The sequence below is a fragment of the Psammomys obesus genome, unplaced genomic scaffold (genome assembly GCF_907164565.1).
Source record: "Psammomys obesus unplaced genomic scaffold, mPsaObe1.curated_primary_1811, whole genome shotgun sequence".
Taxonomy (NCBI): domain Eukaryota; kingdom Metazoa; phylum Chordata; class Mammalia; order Rodentia; family Muridae; genus Psammomys; species Psammomys obesus.
In genome coordinates this window covers 6,083,311-6,105,982 of record NW_026586383.1, presented here as the reverse complement: position 1 = coordinate 6,105,982, position 22,672 = coordinate 6,083,311, and the positions used below count along the sequence as shown (strand labels likewise).

At 41.7% G+C, this 22,672-nt stretch overlaps 1 protein-coding gene across 9 annotated transcripts in view; it reads left to right on the top strand.

Annotated features, from left to right (window-relative positions):
• The window catches only part of Rbms3 (RNA binding motif single stranded interacting protein 3), a 934,572-nt gene that overhangs the window by 530,266 nt on the left and 381,634 nt on the right, over positions 1–22,672 (top strand). For all 9 annotated transcript variants that reach the window (XM_055601685.1, XM_055601684.1, XM_055601682.1 and 6 more), the window contains exon 6: positions 10,079–10,158. In XM_055601685.1, the coding sequence (XP_055457660.1) occupies positions 10,079–10,158 (80 nt within the window). The remainder of the gene's footprint in view (positions 1–10,078; positions 10,159–22,672) is intronic.

Sequence of the window (22,672 nt, the reverse complement as noted above, 5' to 3'; positions counted from 1 at the left end):
AGTTGTTTTTCTCTATGCAGCGAAGATGCTATCTGAGACAATTTCTAACTCTATAGGAAGGTGTGTAAGACCTGGTGTCTCACAGCTCAGGAGTTCAAGATCGCGCCCTTCCCAGAAACTCCCCCAGACCAAGACTCGTTGCAAAAGCAAGAGGTTTATTAACCATTGTGCAATGGGGTCACCCCTGCTGGTCAGCAAAGAGTGGCACCGGGAGACAAAGGTCTTTAGGTTTTTAAAAGAAAAATTGCGGGAAATTTGAAGTTGTAGTTTTGGCAATTTAGGATTGGATGAGGAAGTTATAAAGTAAGATAATTGGTTAGTCTTAGGTGCTCAAGCTTGGCCAGTCCTGCCAAGTGTGGATGCAGCTGCAATTGAAGGTGGGGGTGGTTAGCTCATCCTTGAAGATTAGGGGCTACAGACTTTTGGCTGGAGGTCAAAAGCTACTCAGAAGAAGTCTAGGTTTGTTGCTAAGAAATGCTATCTCAAAGACAGGAGTTTTTCTTTTTGCTGAGTGAAGGTCATTGCTTTCTTGCCTTTTTTTTTTTTCTGTCCTCATAGATAAGGTCACATTTTTCCATTCTCTGGAAAGGTGCTAAGAGGCTTTAGCTTAACCTGAACCTAAAACTCAAAACTATAGGCTTTAGAAGACATACAGGTTACAAAGTTAGTCTAACCCTTTCATTTCCCCCTTCTCCTTGTAACTGCTTCAATCCTGAAGCAGCTGCAGAGTGAGAATTTTATCTTAAGAAATTTTTTTTTCTTTTGACTCAACATTTCAGCCTGAAGAATGGGAAAATGGGCCAATGATCCGTCTTCTGGAATTTCTTCATGCTGATGATTGGATCGTTGATATCTCAGTTTGAAAGAGGCTGAAATGCTGGTCAAAAGTTGGGGAGAGTACATGGGTAAAGATTACTAGGAGCCAGTCAAAGGCTGGTCAATGAGGCAGTCTTTAACAGTCTCTGGTTAGTTGATCCAATTGAAGAGACAGGGAGCAGTCATGTCAGCTTCCAACAAGTCCAGATTTCAGCTTGCAGCCCAGAGTCAACCAGGTGAAAATCTGCTGAGACAAATTCAGACTAGAGACAGAAGTTAAGATTTGTCTGTTAAATGGAAAAAGTGAGGAATCCCAACACCACGGAAAAACTCTTTTGGGATCCATTTGAGCTATGCCAGATCTAGGTCTCATGACCTTTTGATTTTTATAAACTTATATGAATTTTTGGTACACAAAAGGAAATATATATATTAAAAAACTCAGAAAAGTAATATATCAGTAAATCTAATACAACATTTTGAGCATAACAGGTAAAAACTATATCCAACAGAATGGGTACCAGTCAGCTGTTTTATATTTTTTATAAACAACTTAAGTGTGTCCATGTGGCAGCCTTTTTGGAGTTAACGGCATCTGAGCAGTGGAACTCAGCCTCTTGGCTATTTTTTTTAAAGTCTAGTGTCTCACAGACTGACCTTGGTGGTCCTACAGTGGACTGCTCTGACCCTGAGAAACTCCGTGCAACCATAGTAACCAGACAGCAGGCTCTGTGCAACGTTGAGTAAGCCCTTTTATATTTTGGCTAAGTAAAATTGCCTGCGTGAGAAACTACTTGTACTTTTTTTTTATTTAAGTGTTAACCTGACGTCCATTAAATTGACACTTTGATTTGTATGTAGATCAACATTTTTTAGATTTTTATAACCTGAGCTCCTATCCTCAGACCCTATATAAACTTTATATATTTTTTTAATTTAACTATTATTATAAGACATTGGCAACTGATGTAAAGCCTGGGAGCAGGGCAAACCTGTTTTTTTTCTTTTTACACAAAAGATATAGTACCTAGTAGTTTTAACTAACTAATGAACTGTCCAATGAGCTGATAGTGAACCTAACTGTCTGCTCTTTAGCTACCAAGTTACTGTTAACTAAGCCTAGCCTTTCAGCCTAGCCATCAATGTGATCAGAGACCTGAGAAGAATAAATTATGAGCTAAGTAAATGTACCAATCAAAATGACAGAGATGACTAGTTAGTCCATCACCTAGGCAGTGTCCCTGGCTCCTGTGGTCTCCTGGCTTTCTGAGCAGAGGCAGTCCAGCCATCAGGCATAGAGGATGAGAAACTGCTGCTGTGGAAAGAGGAACAGGAGAGATTGACCTCACCTTGCCTCTCACAATGCGAGACAATGGCTCTTCAGGTGTCCCCGACTTTGTCCGCAGTTTAGGCTGGGCCCTAGCAGTGGGCCAGTTGGGGCAGTATTGCCCAGTGGTTAGCATACCACAATCCAGAGTTGCAGTCATCTGTCGTTGTCCAAATCTTCTCGGAGACCTTGGGGAGCTACTGTCAGGATTTTGGAACTTTTTGCCACAATAAACTTACATATGTTAAAATGTCATATTTATCAGATCTCTGATAAGCTAGCATATCTGAGTTACTCTTTGTTTATCTGTTTTAAACTGTGTCCTATAAAACAGAATGTTACTTAATCTAGTTTTAGCATATTTCTGAGATGCATGTTTTAGAACTATATATTTTAAGACAAATAGGCAAACTTTATAGTTATCCATCTTAGGCTTAACCTTAAAAAAACCTATACAAAGACACTAGGTAAAGGTCAACACCTTAACCAACTGCAGTCATTAGCGTAGCTTTAAGTCTGCCCTTTCTGAACTAAAATCAAAGCAAACCTTTTAATCAGATACAGTTCATAGAGAGGCTAGCAAATCTTGCTGATCCTATCACTTTGTATTAAAATTGAACAGTAAAAAGCTTTGCACTTAATACTAATTAGAGAACTGAACATAACTGAGAGACCTAAACAAAATGGTGGTAAACTCATGGCTCCACCCTCTTTATCTCCAGACCAGCATGGCGGCTGGCCACATATAACTGAACTCAGCTGAAATCCCTAAACAAATATGGCAGCAAAACTACAGCTTCACGTGCTCTCTATCTCTGAACCATCATGGCGGCTAGCCATGTGTTAGCACAGGCTGTGACTGACAATCCCAAACATAGCCATTAGGTGCTGTTGATGACACAGCAAACACTGTGGAGCATCCATAATCCCCCACAACCAAAAGTTTTAACATAGTGATCAAATAAGTTTTAGAACCAACTGCATAACAGAACAGTACAGAACATTTTTAAACTGTATGAATTATTTTAGCCATACCAAACCTATCAGCCAAAATTTTTTTTTGCTTAAAAGAGCATTAAAAAAAACATTTTGTAATGAAGAATCACCAGCCTTTTAAATGAATTATAACATATTTAAATACAGTTTTTTCTTAAATCATATTAACTCTCTGGCTTTTTATAATACATTTACTAACCTTTTGCAACATCCTATATACCTTTAGGTTTCTAGCTTTCTTTTTCTGGCTTAAGCAGACATTTTTGCTTTAGACAGGCTATTTTTTTTAAATATCTCTTGCTCACTCTCTTTCTTTTTAGACAACAGAAAAACTCCCATTAATTTTTTTTTAATTTTTTTAAGGGTTGGGAAACTGTTTTAAGTTTGTTGTTAGACTGCCCAAGAGTTATTGCTTAAAAAATCTGATAAACTGTAAATGTTTTATTCTCTTAAACATCTAAACAATTTTTAAAACTCGTCCCTGCAATATCAAAGCAAAGTATCTTCTTTAGGAGTGAATTCACAAAGCATAACCATAATTTTAAAAGTCGAAACCAGATTTTAAGACCAAAATTTATCAGTGAAAACAACCCAATCTTCAGAACCAATATCAACTTAGAACAAGACTTTCTTCTTATCCTAAAAGGAAATAAAATCATTTTGACTCAGAGATTTTGCAACCTTTGTTCTTTTTCTGAGCCACACCATGTGGCAATTTACATTGTTGTTATTTAAACATATGCATTCATAGACCCTACAAACACATAGGCACATATACGTGTTTTAAACAAGAATTTGAATTTAACCTTAAAACATACCCAATTATTTTTGATCATATCAACCATTTAAGACCAATTGAAAACAATTGTATAATGGCCATATATTTAAACAGACAGACAATTTTTTTTTATTATTTAGACTCAGCTGTAATTCTAAACATTACAGCAAGTGCAGTTTTCTTCCTAAATTACTGTTTGATCTGTAAGTTGCAAGCCCCCTAGGTGGGAGGAGGGAAGAGAGGAGCAAGAGGGCATGGTGAGCTCCTGCTGCTCACTTCCCTGCTGAGCTGGCATGAAGGCAAGGGGGAGGAGTTTTTCCTCACTCTCGGCAGCCAGAGCAGCTCCTGTCGTGGAGCAGCTACGGTGCCAATCCCCGCCTAGCCTTGTATAAGGACTTCCACCTAGCAAGCCCACGAGCCTTGCCTGCTCCCTTGGCTCCCTTGTGAGCTTCACTATAGCTTACCTCCCCCGCCCAGGTCCTGAACCTGCTTCCTGGCCGGGCCTCTCCCCTCCCCCATGCTCTTCAGCTGTCCATTGCAACAAGGGGCCACATCAAGCCCATGCCCTGCTGGGTGTGCATTGTTATTTTACAGACCTTTAAGTGCCTGAGCACCACCTGCCCAAGCTCCAGCCCCAGCTCCACATGTCTCCCCAGCCACCCGAAAGCATTCCCCCCTTGGCTCCCTCTGGAGGGAGAGCATACTGCTTGGTGTCCTGCCATGCAGCCGTGTGCACTCCTGGGCCGAGAACGAGTTCTAATGTTAACTGTCCTCTATCCAAATTTTCATCAGTTCAAGTCTACAAAGAAACAGACACAGAAAAATACATACATACATGAGAAACACAGGATTTAAATTGCTGGGGGAGCAGAATCTCTCTGTTCCTCCCTGTTCACAGAAAGCGACAAGCTGAGCGTCCTACAGGATGTCCCATGGACTTGGCATTAATGACATGTCTGTCTGCCTTAATGAAACCATTCCAGGTGAGTGGCCTCGAACCACTCAGGGAACCCAAACCCCTTCTACAGATGCTCTCGAGCTAGAGCATCTCTCTGTCAAAAGAGTCAGAGAGGCAACAACAACAGAAACACAAAGAATCAGGCAAGTAATCAAACAAGGACACCCTTGTGAGTGGTACCACAGTGCTCTGATAGAACGGCTGCCTGGTGGCGGTCGTTCTCTATGAAAATCAGACGGGAGGAGGACCGTCTCAGATCCAACCTCCCAAACGGAAACTGGGGCGTCCCCCAGTTCCCAGTCAAGTGATATTCTGACACGTCTGTCTATCACAATGACTGATCAGATGACCAAAAAGGTCCAGATAGGCGCCTAAACTGAAACAGATTGGTACCACAGAAATCCGATTGAGAGGTTGCCTCATGGCAGCCATCTCTGACAAGAAACAGATTGGTAAGACAGAAACAGACTAACCTGTTCCAAGCTTGACCTCCGAGTTCAGTCTGATGAGGGTTGGGGAAGGGGCACGCCCTTTCCTGGCCAACGCACCAAAAATGTAAGTCCTGGGATCTCACAGCTCAAGAGTTCAAGATCGCGCCCTTCCCAGAAACTCCCCCAGACCAAGACTCGTTGCAAAAGCAAAAGGTTTATTAACCATTGTGCAATGGAGTCACCCCTGCCGGTCAGCAAAGAGTGGCACCGGGAGACAAAGGTCTTTAGGTTTTTAAAAGAAAAATTGCGGGAAATTTGAAGTTGTAGTTTTGGCAATTTAGGATTGGATGAGGAAATTATAAAGTAAGATAATTGGTTAGTCTTAGGTGCTCAAGCTTGGCCAGTCCTGCCAAGTGTGGATGCAGCTGCAATTGAAGGTGGGGGTGGTTAGCTCATCCTTGAAGATTAGGGGCTACAGACTTTTGGCTGGAGGTCAAAAGCTACTCAGAAGAAGTCTAGGTTTGTTGCTAAGAAATGCTATCTCAAAGACAGGAGTTTTTCTTTTTGCTGAGTGAAGGTCATTGCTTGCTTGCCTTTTTTTTTTTATCTGTCCTCATAGATAAGGTCACATTTTTCCATTCTCTGGAAAGGTACTAAGAGGCTTTAGCTTAACCTGAACCTAAAACTCAAAACTATAGGCTTTAGAAGACATACAGGTTACAAAGTTAGTCTAACCCTTTCAGGTGGTGCACTTTTATTTAATCTTTTTGTTATTATCCTATGGAAATCTGATATATGCGTGTCAAGTTTGATCAAAGCTGTCCTATTCCCACCCCTGCAATTTCTTCCATTCAGTCCCCATTTTTTCCCTCAAAGTTTCATGCCCCCCCCAAACCTACTCAGTCCACTTCATGCTGCTGTGTGCACATGGGTACAAGGTCACCTGCTGGAGCATGCTGTCCCCCACTGGGATGCACCCCTACAGAAACCCCACTTACAGTGTGATACTAAGTGTGGCTGGCCACGTGGCTCACTGGGAAAGCCTCTGCTTAGCATGCCTGAGGCTCCGTGTTCCATGCCCGACATAGCAAAACCAGACAGCTTTCATTGCCAAGCAGCACCCACAGCCCCTTTTCTCAAAGGAATGAACTGTAATGCTGCCTCACCATGCTGCTGTGGAGTGTGCGGTGGGAGGTAGCAGAGAGGCTGCTGGGTTTCACTGTTTGGTACTTGTCATAACTATCCTAACAATGGCGGGCAAATGAGTGGAAGAGAACAACCTGCCAGCCAGCCTAGCCTACTCAGTATGTACATTTGTCTCTAAGAGGTAGATGGTGCCTACAGAATGTCACTTGAGGTCTTCCTCTGACCTCCATATGAACACACACACACACACACACACACACACACACACACACACACACTAAAATCAAATGCCACAAATGTTTGCTTATTTATTTATTTATTTATTTATTTATTTATTTATTTATTTATTTACTTATCTATCCTGGGGACTCACCATTGTCCTCTATGTTACAGTGGGTTAAGAGGCAAATGACATCATTTAATTTTGAAATGCCAGAAAGAGCACACATTTTAGTCATTAAAATTCTTCTGATAGTGTGCCTCATTGCGTAAATCTTACCAGAAATGAGGATGTTTGGCTTATAAAGTTGGATGCTCTGAGTTACCAACAATTTATCCAGTGCCAGTGATTGCGAAACCCCAAACATTTCACAAGAGCGGAAACCTCTAATTAAGCATAACACGTGACGGAGTGGATTTGTTTTTAAATCCATGTCTTGTAATGCTTAGAGCTCTCAGATTGTGAACTGAGAGTACTCTGTTGAGGTGAGAGGGTTAAGCTGAACATGGTTTTGCACAAGACTTTTCTTCCTGTGTGTCAAGCCTGATCCAGAACATTCTGCTAATGCTGGATCAGGTTCTAGTGTTGTAGTTTGACTGTGGGGACTGTGTGAGCTGTAAGATCAGTCTCTCTCTGCAATAGCAGTTGTTTAGAAGCAGAGGAGGAGGAAAACTAAAGAGGAGGAGGAGGAAGAGGAGGAGGAGGAGGAGGAGGAGGCAGCTGCAGCAGCAACAACAGAATTCTTTAGTGTGTTTCCAATGACTGAAGCCAGCAGTGGCAAGTCATGAGACAGGAAAGAAACAGGACCTTGAATATGTGCTGATATTTAAACAGCAGACCTAACAAAACCCCTGAAGCTTCACCCAATGACTGGAGCCTCCTAAAAGTCTGGTTAAAGCATTGTCAGGTGAACAGTTGCCCAGGCTGGAGCTGTGCTGCAGGGCACCGGGGGCTCAGGTACCTCCTTAGAAAAATGGAGGCACTGTAATGAGACAGGATGGCTGGAAGGGGCTCTCAAAGGCAGCTGCTTCTGGTGCTGCCTTTTCAAACACGCTTTCAAGCCAGGCATGGGCCAGATTTCAACTAGCTTGAGCTGGCAGCTTTGCAGCACACTTAATTGTGAAACTTGAGAAGAAAACAGGCATGTTCTGGCAATATGGGGATTCACCTACAGGTCTCACTATTGTTCTGTTTCCAGGCCCTGCCCTGTGGGCAGCACCTCGAGGCCTGAGCCATCATTGCTGGGCAGTTTTACCTTGTTCACATGTGGCCCCGTGTATCCAAACGAAATTCTCGTTTCTGAGGGTGCAGCATAGCATGCCTCGACACTACGTGCCATCAGCCCCAGAAAACAGACCTTTATTGCATTTATTCTCTGGGAGAAGAGTCTCTTATGGTTCACAGCAAACATCTCCTTAGTTACATCTGAATGAACCCAAAGTGAGCCATCTATGCTGCTGACTCTGTGTTCCTAGAAAGAGCCCCCAACAAGCCATACAATGGCATTAAGAAAGGATGATCATATTTAGAACTCAGAAGGGAAGACTTGAAACTTTCAAACCAGAGTGAAAATAGGCTAGGGGCATGGAGTGGATGGCAGCAGCATTTTCTTTTTAGCTTGTTCTGTATTCCCCAAATCAGCGATGGCACATTGTAACCTTCATCTGTGTTTGCTCTTTATTTAGAATTATAAGTCATTTTAGGACAAAGAGAACGGATTTGACTTGTGTGGCTTTGCAAGCATCATTTAGTCTCCGCTGTCTGTTATCTACGTGTGCTCAGTGAGAGACTTAACACAGAAGGACTCAGTGCGTGAGCCTCTGTCTTTAACCCCTATAATAAAATCTCCTGATGTGCCATCTGTGGGATTCAAGGGCTCCTGGTTCCTCTCTCATTCATGTCTTTGCTGAGAAGAAGCTTTTCCTCAAAGAGGCCACAGGGAGTAGATCATGTGAGAATATAGGGAGACAGAATTAGAATACTTTTGTTTCTAGAAAAGGAAGTTTCCTATTTAAAAAAAATGTACAGAATTAGTAAAGGAAGAATATAGTTTGAGGGTTTTTGTCATTAAATAATGAATGAATTTTTCTCTATATATGTACAATATTTATATTTAAGTATATTTAAAATTTTCATCTATATAGTTGGAGAGATGGGTATATAATTAAGAACATTTACTGCATTTCTGGAGACCCTGAGTTTAGTTCCTAGCACCTACCTGGGCTAGTTCACAGCCACCTGTCAATCCAGCTCTTTAGGTGTTTTCATTAATTAAAAATGAACATTGCAGTACTGACTGGGGATATGACACCATCAGTAAAGCTCTTGCCTTGCAAGCACCAGGACCCGAGTTCAATCCACAGAACACATAAAACAAGCCAGGTGGGGTGGTGAGCAGCTGCAGTCCCAGCTCTGGGGAGGTGGAGACAGGCAGCCCCCTGCCTCTCTTTCTAGCCTAAGGTGCTTGGTGAATTCCAGGCCAAGGAAAGAACCCACCTCAAAAAACAACATGGAGGACAGCCACACAGATATGCATAAGCACACACACACACACTACACACAGCTGTAGAAACAACAAAGTGAAGAACGTGCATAATTTGTTTTCTTTTTTAATTCTTGAAGATGTTAATTTCAAGATTAACATGATGCTGGATAGCTGGAAGTGACCACTCCTTAGATTGTACACGAGATTCTGAAAATTTACACAAACCCTCATTTTATGAATATTGGCATCAAGTATTAAAAATAAAATAGAACAGCCAAAATTCTAATATGAAGAAAGTATAAGTTTGCATGCTTTTCGATTCTTTGTATATGTAGGGGCCCCAAATAAGTCTTTCTAGGCATCTTTCACACAGTGATTTTGTTTTTCAGTAAAGTGCCATGGTGCCGATAACTGTCCCGCTGATACTGCCACAGGCAGCAAGCTATTCAGATGAACTGTGTCTCCCTAAGTTGTTACAGCACAGGCCTTAGCCATGGCTGTGTGTTGGTCCAACTCCATCTGCCACTTACTGGAGAAATAGCTCATGGCCTCAAGCCTCTGCTCCCTCATCGAGACGATCTGCCTCTCAGGTTGTTAATCCAGTCATTTGGTGACTATCTATTGAGTGCTTTCAACTGCCAAGAGGCCTTGTGCGGAAGCAAGGCCTGTGTGTCTCAGGTTCGCTCTGGGACATCCACCTGGGCAGCCGTGCAGGGATGACACACAGAGCCAGGATACCCTTACAGTGTCCCATCAGGCCCCACAGTAGCTATGGAAATGGGTGATAATTCGTGTACATATGTCAAATCAAACTTATCCACCCCTATCTCATTACCCTTTCTTTTTTATTTTTATAAGAGCAACTTGACAAAAGTTTATAAACGCACATTCACCTCCCCATCCTTTTTCTTTCTCTCCCAGAATGGAGTCTACTGAAAAGTGTGAAGTGGTAATTCAACATTTTAATGGAAAATATTTGAAAACACCACCAGGCATCCCAGGTAAGAAATGCCATTAGAAGTCACTTCAGACACCTGGGCTTATTGCTGCCGTTAAATCATTTACGTGCTGCGGGGAGCCGGGCAGGGAGGGGTGCTGCTCTAAGAGTGCAGTCGTTTCCGTTTCGGAATATGTGCATGTCGTGTGGCATGTACGTTGTGTGCACGTGTCTGTGAGCGCGCATGCCCGTACATTCCCACCGAGAAGGCTTAAGGAGAGCACCAGCTACCTTCCTTATCAATCTCTTCTTTATTCTCGTGAACCTGAAGCTCGGCTGTTTTGGTTGTACTGTTAGCCAGTAAGCTCCCGGGAGGCACCTGTTTCCACCCCCCAGTCCTGAGCCATGCCTAGCTTTTGTGTGGATGTTGGGGGTTTGAACTTTGGTCCCCATGCTTGTGGAGCAAGCACTTTACCCACAGAGCCAACTCCCCAGCCCATAAATGTGTGTGTTTAAACACTATTAAATAACTCGTTCTGAGACTTTCTTGGTGATTCCTCACTGGCCTGTATTTGAACTTGTGCTGTTGATTCTCTGAAGTGGATGAGAAGGAGAGCGGAGCCAAGGGCAGGTGTGCTTGAGCGGATGCTTGTGGCTCTCAGCGTGAGTGCTGACTCCTTCACCTGCCGTTTATTAAGCGGTTATGCAGCGATGTTCATATCAGAGCTGAAAGGCTCATGCTGGACCCCAAACACCACTTTCCACATGCTCAAAAAATGTACAAAGACAAGCAAGCATTTAGAAACTTTATGGCAACTTGACAGTCATATAACCGGAGTGCAAAAATTTTATATTTTACAATAATATAAGTGACAATTTGAGAAATTATTAAAAGCTCCATACTATACTATCCCATAGCATTTTAAATTTTCTCAAGGCAGAAATCTTAAGATTTTTATAGGCATCGTAAAAAGATAACACTTTGTGCCATTAAGAGTTATGTTTAACATAAAAAGTGAGATATATCATGTCTATCAGAACTATGAACACCTTAACTAGGCTTAGTCTGGTATGGTGCAAGAAAGAAAGGTGCTTGAGGTTGGGTGATTGCATTGAAAAACTGCCTCAAGAGACTTAAGCATGGTGGTTCACGCCTGCACTTGGGAGATAGAGGCTGTGAGATCAGGATTTCAAGAACATCTTCAACTGCAGAGAGACATCAAGGATAGCCTGGGTTACTTGAGACACTGTCTCCAAAAATAGTATTATATAGTAATACACAAAAAGTTAATATTAAATGAAGTGCTGTACTGAGAAGAATTATAGTGTATAAAGAACTTCCTAGTAAATTGTGGTTAATGTATTGCTCTTTTGATGATGCACTCTCTCAGTGGAAATAAGTACATATATGGTATAAATATACACACGTACTGCTACAGCAATCTGCCTTTTGAAATCAATCAAAAGGTTTGGGAATTTGGCTTCTAGCTCCTGTAAAACAGTGACATTCTATAGAGGAGAAAATGTGAGCAAAAAGAGAGCTATTTGGTGGCATGGTTGGGGCTTTTGTCCTGACTTCCTTGTTTGGGAGGATTTTGCAGAAGCAGGAAGAACCTTCCCGAGGACTCTTGAATGATGGAGAAGATGCAGATTGCTGCTTAGTCAGTGCGCATGTGTGGAGCAAAGCCTGTGCCTTGATTTGGTTTGCCTCACAGGGAATAACACTCTGGGAACCGACTGTGTTGTGATCCACTTGGAGACATATGGTGTTGTCGGGAAAGGCAGTAACAGTTTTCTTCTCGGCATGGAAGCTGTCTTTGCGTTTTAGAAGAAATACTGTGGGCTTTCCCCCCCTTAGTATAAATAGACATCTTAAGACATTCTGCCCAGAACTGTCACTGAACAGAGGAGGCCTGTGTGTGTATGTGTGGTTTATTTTTTGAGACAGTCTCCTGCTGAACCACAAACTCAGCAATTTGGTGGGAATGGTTGGTCAATGGTTCCAGGGATCTGCCTGTCTCCCCCTTTCCGGAGCTAGAATTACAGGCACATACCACCATGCCTGGCTTTTACATGTTGCTGAGTGTTTGAACTCAGGTTCTCATACATGTGTGGCAAGCTCTTTACTGATTGAGCTGTCTTCCCAGCCCCTGTGTTTTCCTTGCCTTAATCCTAGTTTACCCAACAGATGTCCATGCATACAGAAGGTATTGAGCTGGTTGTGAATCACATGATTATGTTAAAAAGTTAATTAAGAAGCAAACTATGTGGAAATAATCATTACATTTTGAGGACCAATTTTAACTTTATAGGTTTCATCCTTTGGGAATAAAAGGACATAATAAAATCCATCCTGACCTGACAGGTTTGGAAATATTTTGTTTGGTTTTCCCAAACTTACAGGTAATGAAAACAATTTAATGCCAAAGACAAAGAGAGTCTCTACAGATCCCTAAATGTCCCAGCATACTTCCTGTGTAGACAGGCAGAGATAAGCACCTTTTCAATATCATAGCTACACCCAATGGAAGCATGGTGCATAGCAGAAATTTGTTTGTGAGTTTTTCAGCCCCTTCTTGTCCCATGGGAACAAGAAAACCAACAGCGTGGCTCAGTTACAAAATGCTTAGAGATGGAACCTTATGCTTCTGAGGTCTTCTCTCAGCGGAGGAGAATTAAATATGCAATGCTGATCATCAGGAGTTCTCAAACTTGTCTTTATTTATGCATAATTTTGGAAGTCAAATAGAGTTTAATAAAAGCTTCGAATGCTAACTGAAGATGTTAACTCTTTGATATGTAAATATGAGATGAAATACAAGAGAACATCGTTAAGAAATGTGGTTTTGGATGGTGAGATGGAAAAATGTCCCCATAGGATGCAATATGGATGCCATGGCAGGTGGAGTCAGATAGGGCATATGTTGCCTACTTGGATTGATGCTTATAGTTTCTATGTTGATACATTTGAAATATTGTTTTCAGACCTCACTTAAAAAAATCTCTTTGGGGCTGGAGAGATGTCTCAGAAGTTAAGAGCCCTGCCTGTTCTTCCAAAGGTTCCGAGTTCAATTCCTAGCAACTATATGGTGGCTCACAACCATCTATAGTGAGATCTGGTGCCCTTTTGTGCCCTGCAGGAATACATACAGATAAAATACTGTATAAATAATAAATAAATAAACCTTTAAAAAAGTTTTAAAATATTTTAAAAAATCGTGTGTGTGTGTGTGTGTGTGTGTGTGTGTGTGTGTGTGCCTGTACACGACACATGTGTATGTATACATGTATGAGTGCTGTTGCTCTCAGGCCATGGTTTACATAGGGAGGGTAGCAGACAGCCTCTTTGGTTAGACCTTCCTTGCCTTCCATCTTCTTCATTGCTTGTGGCTGTGTGCTCTGGACTAGCTGGCCTGGGAGGCTCTAGGCTTCTGTCTCCACCTCCCTTCTTGTTGTGGACACATTGTGACCACAGACACTCACTATACTCTATTCTGCTTTTACAAGTTTTGTTTTGGGGAGGGGGAGGGTTTGAAATTGGGTCCTCATGCTTGCTTGGTAAGCTTTTAACACACGAGCTTTGATAGACCAGAAACTCATTTTTTAATCCAGTTTTCTTTTCCTTTAGAAAGTCAAAGAGTTCAAGGTTCCCAAGAGCTCTTCTAGCACATGCAAGAGAGTCCATATAGCAGTTTTTGTTTGTTTGTTTACAAAAGCCTTATTATTTTGTTTTCTGTGTGTGTGCTTGCTAATTTGTATGTGCATATGTGCTGGGGTTTTTGTGGAAGCCAGAGAAGTTGCTGGATCCCTTAGAGGGGGAGTTATGAGGGGCTGTGAGCCACTGTGAGTGCCAGGGTCTGAACTTGGGTCCTCCAGAAGAATAATAAGTGTTCACGCCCACTGAGCCATCTCTCCAGCCTTGTTTCTTCCTTATTTTCTTTCTCTAAGTGACCAGTTTTCTAACTTTTCAGTAGAATACTTGCAAGAGATTATCCTTTCTGGAGGATATAATATTTCAAAAATAACATTAACTGATATGACCCTCTTGAAACAAAAATGGGGGTGAATGTGACCAAAACTCATCATACAGAATTCTTTTTTTTTAATTTTTATTTTTCTTTATTAATTACACTTTACTCACTTTGTTTCCCCCCCCCCCATGGTTCCCTCCCTCCTCCCGTCCCAATTCCTTCCTTCCTCCACCCTCTGCATGCATGCCCCTTCCCAAGTCCACTGATAGGGGAGGACTTCTTTTCCTTCCTTCTGATCCTAGTCAATTAGGTCTCATCAGGAGTGGCTGCATTGTCTTCTTCTGTGGCCTGGTAATGCTGCTTCCCCTTAAGGGGGAGGTAATTAAAGAGCAGGTCAATCAGTTCATGTCAGAGACAGTCCCTGTTTATATTACAATGGAACCCACTTGGATACTGAACTGCCATGGGCTACATCTGTGCAGGGGTCTTAGGTTATCTCCATGCATAGTCCTTGGGTTGGAATAGCAGTCTCAGGAAAGACCCCTGTGCTCAGATTTTTTGGTTCTGTTGCTCTCCTTGTGGAGTTCCTGTCCTCTCCAGATCTTACTGTTTCCCACTTCTTTCCTAAGATTCCCTGCACTCTGCCCAATGGTTGCCCATAAGTCTCAGTATCTACATTGATAGTCTGCAGGGCAGAGCTTTTCAGAGGTCCTCTGTGTCAGGCTCCTGACTTGTTCCCCCTTTTCTCCTTCTTCTGATGTCCATCCTCTTTGCCTTTCTGGATAGGAATTGAGCATTTTAGCAAGTGTTCTCCCTCTTGATTAGTTTCTTTAGGTGTACAGATTTTAGTAGGTTTATCCTATATTAAATGTCTATATGAGTTCTTAATGAACTGATTAGAAGAACAGAGTTCAGAGAAATTGAGAACTCCAATCTACTGCTTTAGCACAGTCCAGTGTGTCTGGAGTCAGAAATCTGCAGCTTGTAGAAGGGCACACAGACACTTTTGATGCAGTGATATTTAAGGCTGTGTGTGAGAGACCCACAGTCATGCACAAAGACCTGAGCTCACTATGTCCTACAAGGGCTGTGGATAGGGCCAGATGCTGAGTCGCTCATCCTGCTGTCTCTCTGTGTGTGAGAGTACAGAGAAGTCAACGCTAGTTCACATCACTCCCTTCTTCATCTGAGGGTGATTAGGGGAAGCGTACACACATGGCTGAGCACACATGGTGTTTCCTTTCTGCCACCTTGGCAATGATGGCCGAGGTATGGGACCTGCACAGCTAATGTCCAAACAATCATGTCTCTCATCTCCTGATCGCTGTGGTGCCATTTCTAGAAAGGATCAAGAAAAGCAACTACTTGAATACTAGAGCTTGACCTGGTTATGAGTTTTAAATTCAGCGCCATCACTGCCTAGGCCATTTGCAAGGATATCTTCTAGCACTGATCTCATTTGCATAGCCAACAGCACTTGTGTTCTGATTGTTGTGTGAATATTTTCTCATTAAATATTGGTTACGTTGTTGTTAAGTTTTTCTCTGTGGCACACAACAGTGCAGTTTTGAAGAGAATGAGGTAGATGCCACCTTTTGTCTCTGTCCAGCTTTCTCTGTGTAGCTGGGCTTTTCCCACTGACTCATAAAAGGTCTAATGTTAATGAGTTCACCATGGACCATTTCATTCACACCTATCAGAGCATCCCAAATGGCTCAGATAATGAACAAGTGAATCAGGAAAAAGAAAACAGGATCGGGGTGTGTGGCGGCAGATAGATACTAGATATATAGACAGATAAGTGCAGTGTAGGTAACTGATAGATATGTATAGATGGATGGGTGGATATATGTAGATGATAGGTAGGTAGGGGGCTGGTGATGATAGCTAGACATGTAGATAGATGATAGACAGGCAGAGCTGATAGATGCAAATCTAGGTAAATGGATAGATAGATTCGAGAATCAAAACATAGGATGCCTGGCCGAGGAAGCTAAACGAGATCTGACATTGCTGTTGCCATGACAGATACAAAGGTGAGGCTGCCTCATGTGTTAAATAGTTCTAATCATGTGAGCATCACATGGGTGCTATTAGCAGCAAGAGATTCTGCAATATGTATCTTTCCCCTAGAGAGCACAGATAGCACAGTGTTTCATAAATGTTGCATGTGCTGTGTATCGATCTTGATGTTTCTTGGACAAAATGAATGCTCATTAGTCGCTTGTCTGCTTCAGCCCAGACATTTCTATGTCTCGTAATGAATTACATAGCACGCTGGGCAGCCCCAAAGCATTTCATTTTCAACTAGATGGCAAAAGCAAAGAATTAGTTCCCAGAGACTTCAGGGCTCTGCAGGGCATGAACTCAGAAGGATCATTTTCAAGGAGGCCCTGGAGCAGAGTGACCCATGTCCACAGTAAGGACGCCTATTGATGAGCAGATCCTACACGCTGCATTTTAGGAAATTAAAGCATGCTCTGTTCTCAGACCAGACTTCTGCCTGGGAGCATGAGTTTCTGTTGGCAAAGCTGTCTTTCCAGAAGAGAAGACAATAATCCATTTCTGTTATTGAGATTTTCTTTTTCTCAGATAATTGCTCCTAATCCCAACTGAACACCAGAAAATCCAGGAGAGTTGAAAGACCTTACTGTATTACCGAATGCTTTCCATTTTAACAGGCCCTGTTCACAATAGCAATTTGGGCCTGCTGGTAAGAACCAGAGAAATCCTATTTTCTGTGACATAAAACTTCTTTATGTTTTATCTTCTCCATGTGTTGACACAGTAAATTCATTGTTTCTTTTCTCTTGAAATAAGTAACAATATGCCAATTATAAATGTGTATCAACACTTCATGAGAATGTCAGAGAAAACATTCTATGAATGTTTTTTTTTTTCATCATAAGAAAATATTGGGCTGGTAAGATGCCTTAATGGGCAAGGACACTTGTTAACCAGCCTATGGATTTGATTGTCAGGATTTTACACACACACACACACACATTATAATCCAACTATTTTTAAATAAGTAAACATTTGCTTAAACTTAACACTCCTCTCAAAGCAAAGCAAATGTCAACAGCATATTCAAGTTCAATATATGTTAAAATACAAAGTTTAAAATATGAATATCTGAGCAATCAACTTAGGAATTCCTGTGAGTAGGAACTTCTGGAGACCAAGAACATCGATGTTCTTTTAGCGCTTCACTCTAACCACAGAAACACAATTCTAGCTGGGAAATAGAGCACAACTAGCAAAGCAGCATGCTACAGAGCTGGCAGAAATACAAATAAAATAAAATACACCCTTATTGCTGTGCTCATGTGTAACATTGCATTGTGGGGAAAAATGTCATATTCGGAATGGCAAGATAGCTCAGTGGGTACAGATACTTGTCACCAGTCCTGACAACCTGAGTTCAATCTCTAGAACCCACATGATGGAAGTTGAGACCAACACCAGAGGATGGTCCTCCATACAAAACGTTGTGATACACATCTACGCATGCACACACACACACAGAAAGAGAGAGAGAGAGAGAGAGAGAGAGAGAGAGGGAAAGTGCATTCACAAATGAAAACAGAACTCATATGTAAACCAGACTTTGTAAAGCACTCAGCCCACTTGAGTTTTGATTTCAGTTGGTAAGCGGGCTTTAGCAATACTTAAACTTTGTTTCCATGTTCTTTCATTTTTCTTTAATTTTTTAAAAATTTGCATGCAGTCATGCAGCATGTGCCTACAATAACTATGAGACCAGAAGAGGGTGTTGGCGGCCCTAGAACTGTAGTTACAGATGGTTGTAGCTGCTATGGGGGTGATGGAAATTGAACCTGGGTCCCTTGAAAGAGCAGCCAGTACTCTTAACCACCGAGCCATCTCTCCAGCCTTTTACCCCTTTTCATTCTCTTCTTTTGAAATGAAGTGTCATGCCTCTCAGGCTAGCTACTGTCTGTAACTCACTATAGAGCCAATAATGATACTGAGCTCCTGATCCTGCTTCTCTAGACTCCTGAATGCTGAGATTACAAGTGTGTGCAGAGCTGAGATTGGAAGACAGGGCTTTGTGCTCACTTGGAAAGCATTTACACATGACATTTTCATAATAATTTTCATCTTCAGTGTTGATTATGCCTTCTAGATTATTTCTCTGTATTAAATACATAGTAGGTTCATAAAAAAATAAGTGGAATTATGTTGGTGTAATACCATTAGTGAGCTTCAAAAACCAACCAGATAACTTCACAGTCAACGGTGTCTTCAAATCTGTATGAATTGTTTGGTAATTGACTTGGTCCATCTTTTCTTAGCTTTATGGACCACACTGAACTCAGCATGGTAAACATGTAATTGGTAACTGATTTGAAATAGGATTAAAAAGGCAGGGGTAATACCACTGTAACCTGGATAATATGTCAGAAAAGACATGGATTCATCCAGAAGGGACCACAAAGGATGGAAAAATCAGAGTCCTGTGCCCCATGACCACCCCCTCTGTCATCTACACTTTTAGTTAAAGGTGACAGCACCCATCTCCTCGCAAGTCTTATCATAGAAACGCATTTCATTTCTCCACCTTCCCACCTCAGAATAAGGCTGACCAGTTTGCTCAGCCAACCAAGGCATTATGCAAACTCTGGAGAGTTGTGGTCCCCGGGGAGAGCCCTCCACTGATGGGATTGACACCAGAGCCTCACACCTAGCAGGAAAGCACTGTGCCATGAAGCGATGTCCCCAAGCTTATTTTTCTTTTTAGGTTTGAGGCAACACCCCCAAAAGTTGCCCAGGATAACTTTGAACTTACTCTGTAGCCCAGGATGAACTTGAATTTATGTCTTCTGTGAGTTAAAAACACCCTGACATGAGCAACTTAAGGGCTAGCAGATCTATTGCAATTAACAGTTCAGTCAGTGCAGTCCGTCACGACTGCAAAGTCCAGGTGTTGGGAGCCTGAAGCAGCAGCTCGAATCACAGACACAGGAAGTGGGCTGCAGCTGCTCAGCTCACTTCTTTGCTTATACAGTCCAGGATCCCAGCCCGGGAATGGTGCTGCCCACAGTGGACACACCAATTCACAATTCCAGATAACCCCCAGAGGGATGGCCAATGGCTCCTCTCCCAGGCCATTCTAGAGTCAGCCACACAACATTAACCATCACAACATCACAACTTGGGGCCACCTTTCTTCCATCCCGTCTCAGCCTTCCAGCTCACTGGAATTTCAGGCTTGTAACATCAGGCTCAGGCAAAAAAAAAAAAAAAAAAAAAAAAGTGTCCTGGCTCAGCGCCATTGCTTTTCTTTGCCAGAAGAGTGCCACAGTGCTTATTATCATTAAATTTTAATATGATCATTTACAGATTTTAGTTGCTGCAATACTGTTAAGGCTCTGGTGGCCATATGTACACGAGTAGCATCAGAGTACTATGAGCTCTGGTCATTGCAAGAGGTTGGGACGGAGAAAGATAAGAAAGTCTCATATTCATGTCTGTAATCATGGCAACCTTCATCACGGACTCCCAAAATAGTCACATGTCTGAATTGAAGATTTGACAGTAAAACCTTCCCAAATCAGCAGTAAATTGTTGATTTTGTTTCTGAGACAGTGTTGGGTTTTGCCTCCTGTCGGTGTTGCTAATGAGTAAGCTGTTTAGTGTCTGCCCAAGGAAGGCTGATTAGCAAGCAAAGAGAATTGAGTGGCTTAAGACCAATTAAGGCACAAGCCAGGGAGAGCAAACTGAATAATTAAGTGCTCCGTGCACTTCTAAATATACGATTTCATTTAGTACATTTCATTTAAAACAAATTCCAGCCCATTCCTGGATAAATGGTTAGTATTATGAATTAAATATATTCCTATCTCCCCCAGCAACTGTCAAAAAGCCTGCCACATAGCCAACTCATTATGTAGGATTTCTCTCTTTCACATTCTCCCTCTTCCTCTCCCTCTTCCTCTCTGTCTCCCTCTATCTCCATCTCCATCTCTCTTTCTTTTAACAATGAAGTCTGCAAAGACAATACTTTCACAAGACTATGAATGGGAACACTCATTAGGCGTGCTCTGCCTCACACCAGCCCTTGTTTATTTATCTTATTATCTGTCTCCTCTGACTTCTCATGTCTTTAAGTTCATGATTGATAGATCAATTATTTTACTATTATTTCAGCCATTTCTAGTTCAAAACCAGAAATGTACCATCAGAAAGGAAAACACTTGTGTTTTATCTTTTGGCTTTATATCTTTCAAAGGCATCTTCATCTCACAGACTCAATTATCTCAAAAAGGAAAAAAAAAGTATGTTGACATTTATCTCTCCTTTTTTTCTTTTTTAAAAGATCTATTTTCTTCTTGTTCATGTTTGTGTGCTGTCGGTGTGAGGGTACCCACAAAGAGTGTAAAGGGGGGCTGTGCTCTTAGCCACTGAACCACCTCTCCAGCTTCCCTCCCCATTCCTGCTTTAAATAATATTCCATACATGCCAGGAATACGGGTCCTACACTTTGCTGTTTGATTCAGGCCTCCAACCCAATGCTCAGAATGAGGCAATAATAAATCATTTGCTAATTGATAAGTGACTAATTTGTCAATATCCAGTCCTGGCGGGAAGGACCCAAAGAACTCTTGGTCCTACTTCCCAGAATTATAAATATGTTGTTTACAGACAACTGAGGAATTAAGGTGGCTGAAAATAGAGAAATTACATGGGTTATTCAGTGAGCCAAATGAAGTCACCGGCATTCTTAAAAGTGCTAGAGAGTAGTGTGAAGCAGGGTAGAGAAATGGAGGCCCTGCTCCTGGTCTTGACTGTGGACCAAGGTGAGCAGTCCTTAGACGCTGGAATGTCGAGGAACTAGATTCTCCCCTCAAGCCACTGGAAATCAAATAAAGGCAGGCCCATGGATGTGCTGAGCTTAACTTGCTGGCCTTATGTGTTATGCACAGGCCTGTAAGATAGGACTCTCAGCTCTTGCTGGTGTATTATGATTGGGACAGACATCACACAAATTCCTTTAGAAGAGATATCTTATACATTAGTTAGGATTTGTTTTAAAAAGAACCTCACCCAAGCAATGTTATATTAATCAATGACTGCTAAAGGGCTCACTCAAGTTTTCTACTCTCTGCCTTTTGTATGTGTTACTAATCCAATGCATATATGTAAAACAAGAAAAAAAAATCATCCATTATTTTAATTTAGTTTCTTTATGCCTTTTTAGCCATTTAGGGGAAAACCAAGTAACACTGAAAAGAAAACCTTCACACAGAGGGGACTCGGAGTCTCAGAACACGCTACTTTTTGTAATTATATATTTCAAATTAGCTTGCAAAGCTGAGGCTTTATCTGAGGCATTTTCATACATTCTTAGTTTTGGTTAACCTACCCCTAACTCCATGACCTCCCCTATCCCTGTTCCCACTTAAATCTTTAACCCATCACCCCCTACCCTGTTTTCTTTCATATCACAAGAACACATTATTTTTAACCCCCTAAAATAATGTATTAACCTATCTGAGAGCATAAAATATGCCAGGAAAAGTATTTATTCCAATTAATTCATGCAAACATGTTTCTCTTAGCTTTCAACTTTAATATCACCTCTGATAATTCCCAACATTGAAAAAGCAGTGTGGTTTGGAAAAGCCAAATGAGATTTATTGTGGCTGTTATCAAGCACAGATTTTAAATGATGTTCTCACCTGGCTTACTTGGCCATGGAATGTGTCCTCAAGCTTTAAGCGGTTATGCTCTTTATGAAGGTTCAATTCTTAGACACAAAGATTTTATGAGCACTGGAACAGTAAATATCAATATGCATAATACAATAACAAAGAGAATTCTTAAGATTCAAGTGATTTTTAAAACTTCCTTGGGGCCACCAGGATGGCTTAGTAGGTAAAGGATCTTGCCTGGCAGGCCTGAGGACCTGAGTTGAATCATCAGACCTGTAGAAAGGTAGAAGGAGAGAACCGACTTCACTGAGTTGTTCTGTGGCCTTCACACTTGCTCCGCAGGCATGCACACAAGCCAGGCTGAAGGAGGCTGTTCGTTAGTTGAGGTTCCATCTTCCCAAGGGTGTCATCAACATCAAAGAGGAGCGATCATAGCTGGCTTGGTAACCTGGGAGGAATCAAGGTTGTAGAGAACCCTCAAGGCTCCATACACTCTGTTCTGACAATGTGTTAAATCAGGAGTATTTTCATAGTAACACCTGTGAAGGAAGGAAGGCAGAGAGCTGTACGAGAAGACAGCTGTCCTCTACCAGCTAGTCCAGAGATTACAGAGATTTGTTGCTGATGACGATATTTTTATTATCTAAAGAAGGGGTTTGCTCTCTTGTCCGGGTGGGCTGTGGGGTTTGCCATCTCTCAAATGCCAGGGTTATAGGTATAAGCTGCTACACTATTTTGAAAAGTTTAATGCATGGCTACTTTTACACGATTTTGGTGTTGAAATAACTTTTAAAAGATAAAAGTGTTTTATTGACTTCTAACCCATCTATCATTGCTAGATCTGAAAGTAAATTAAGCAGACATCTGAAATACCTACTTTAAGTGGAAAATCTCGATAAATATTATATAAATATAGGCTATAGATGAGAAT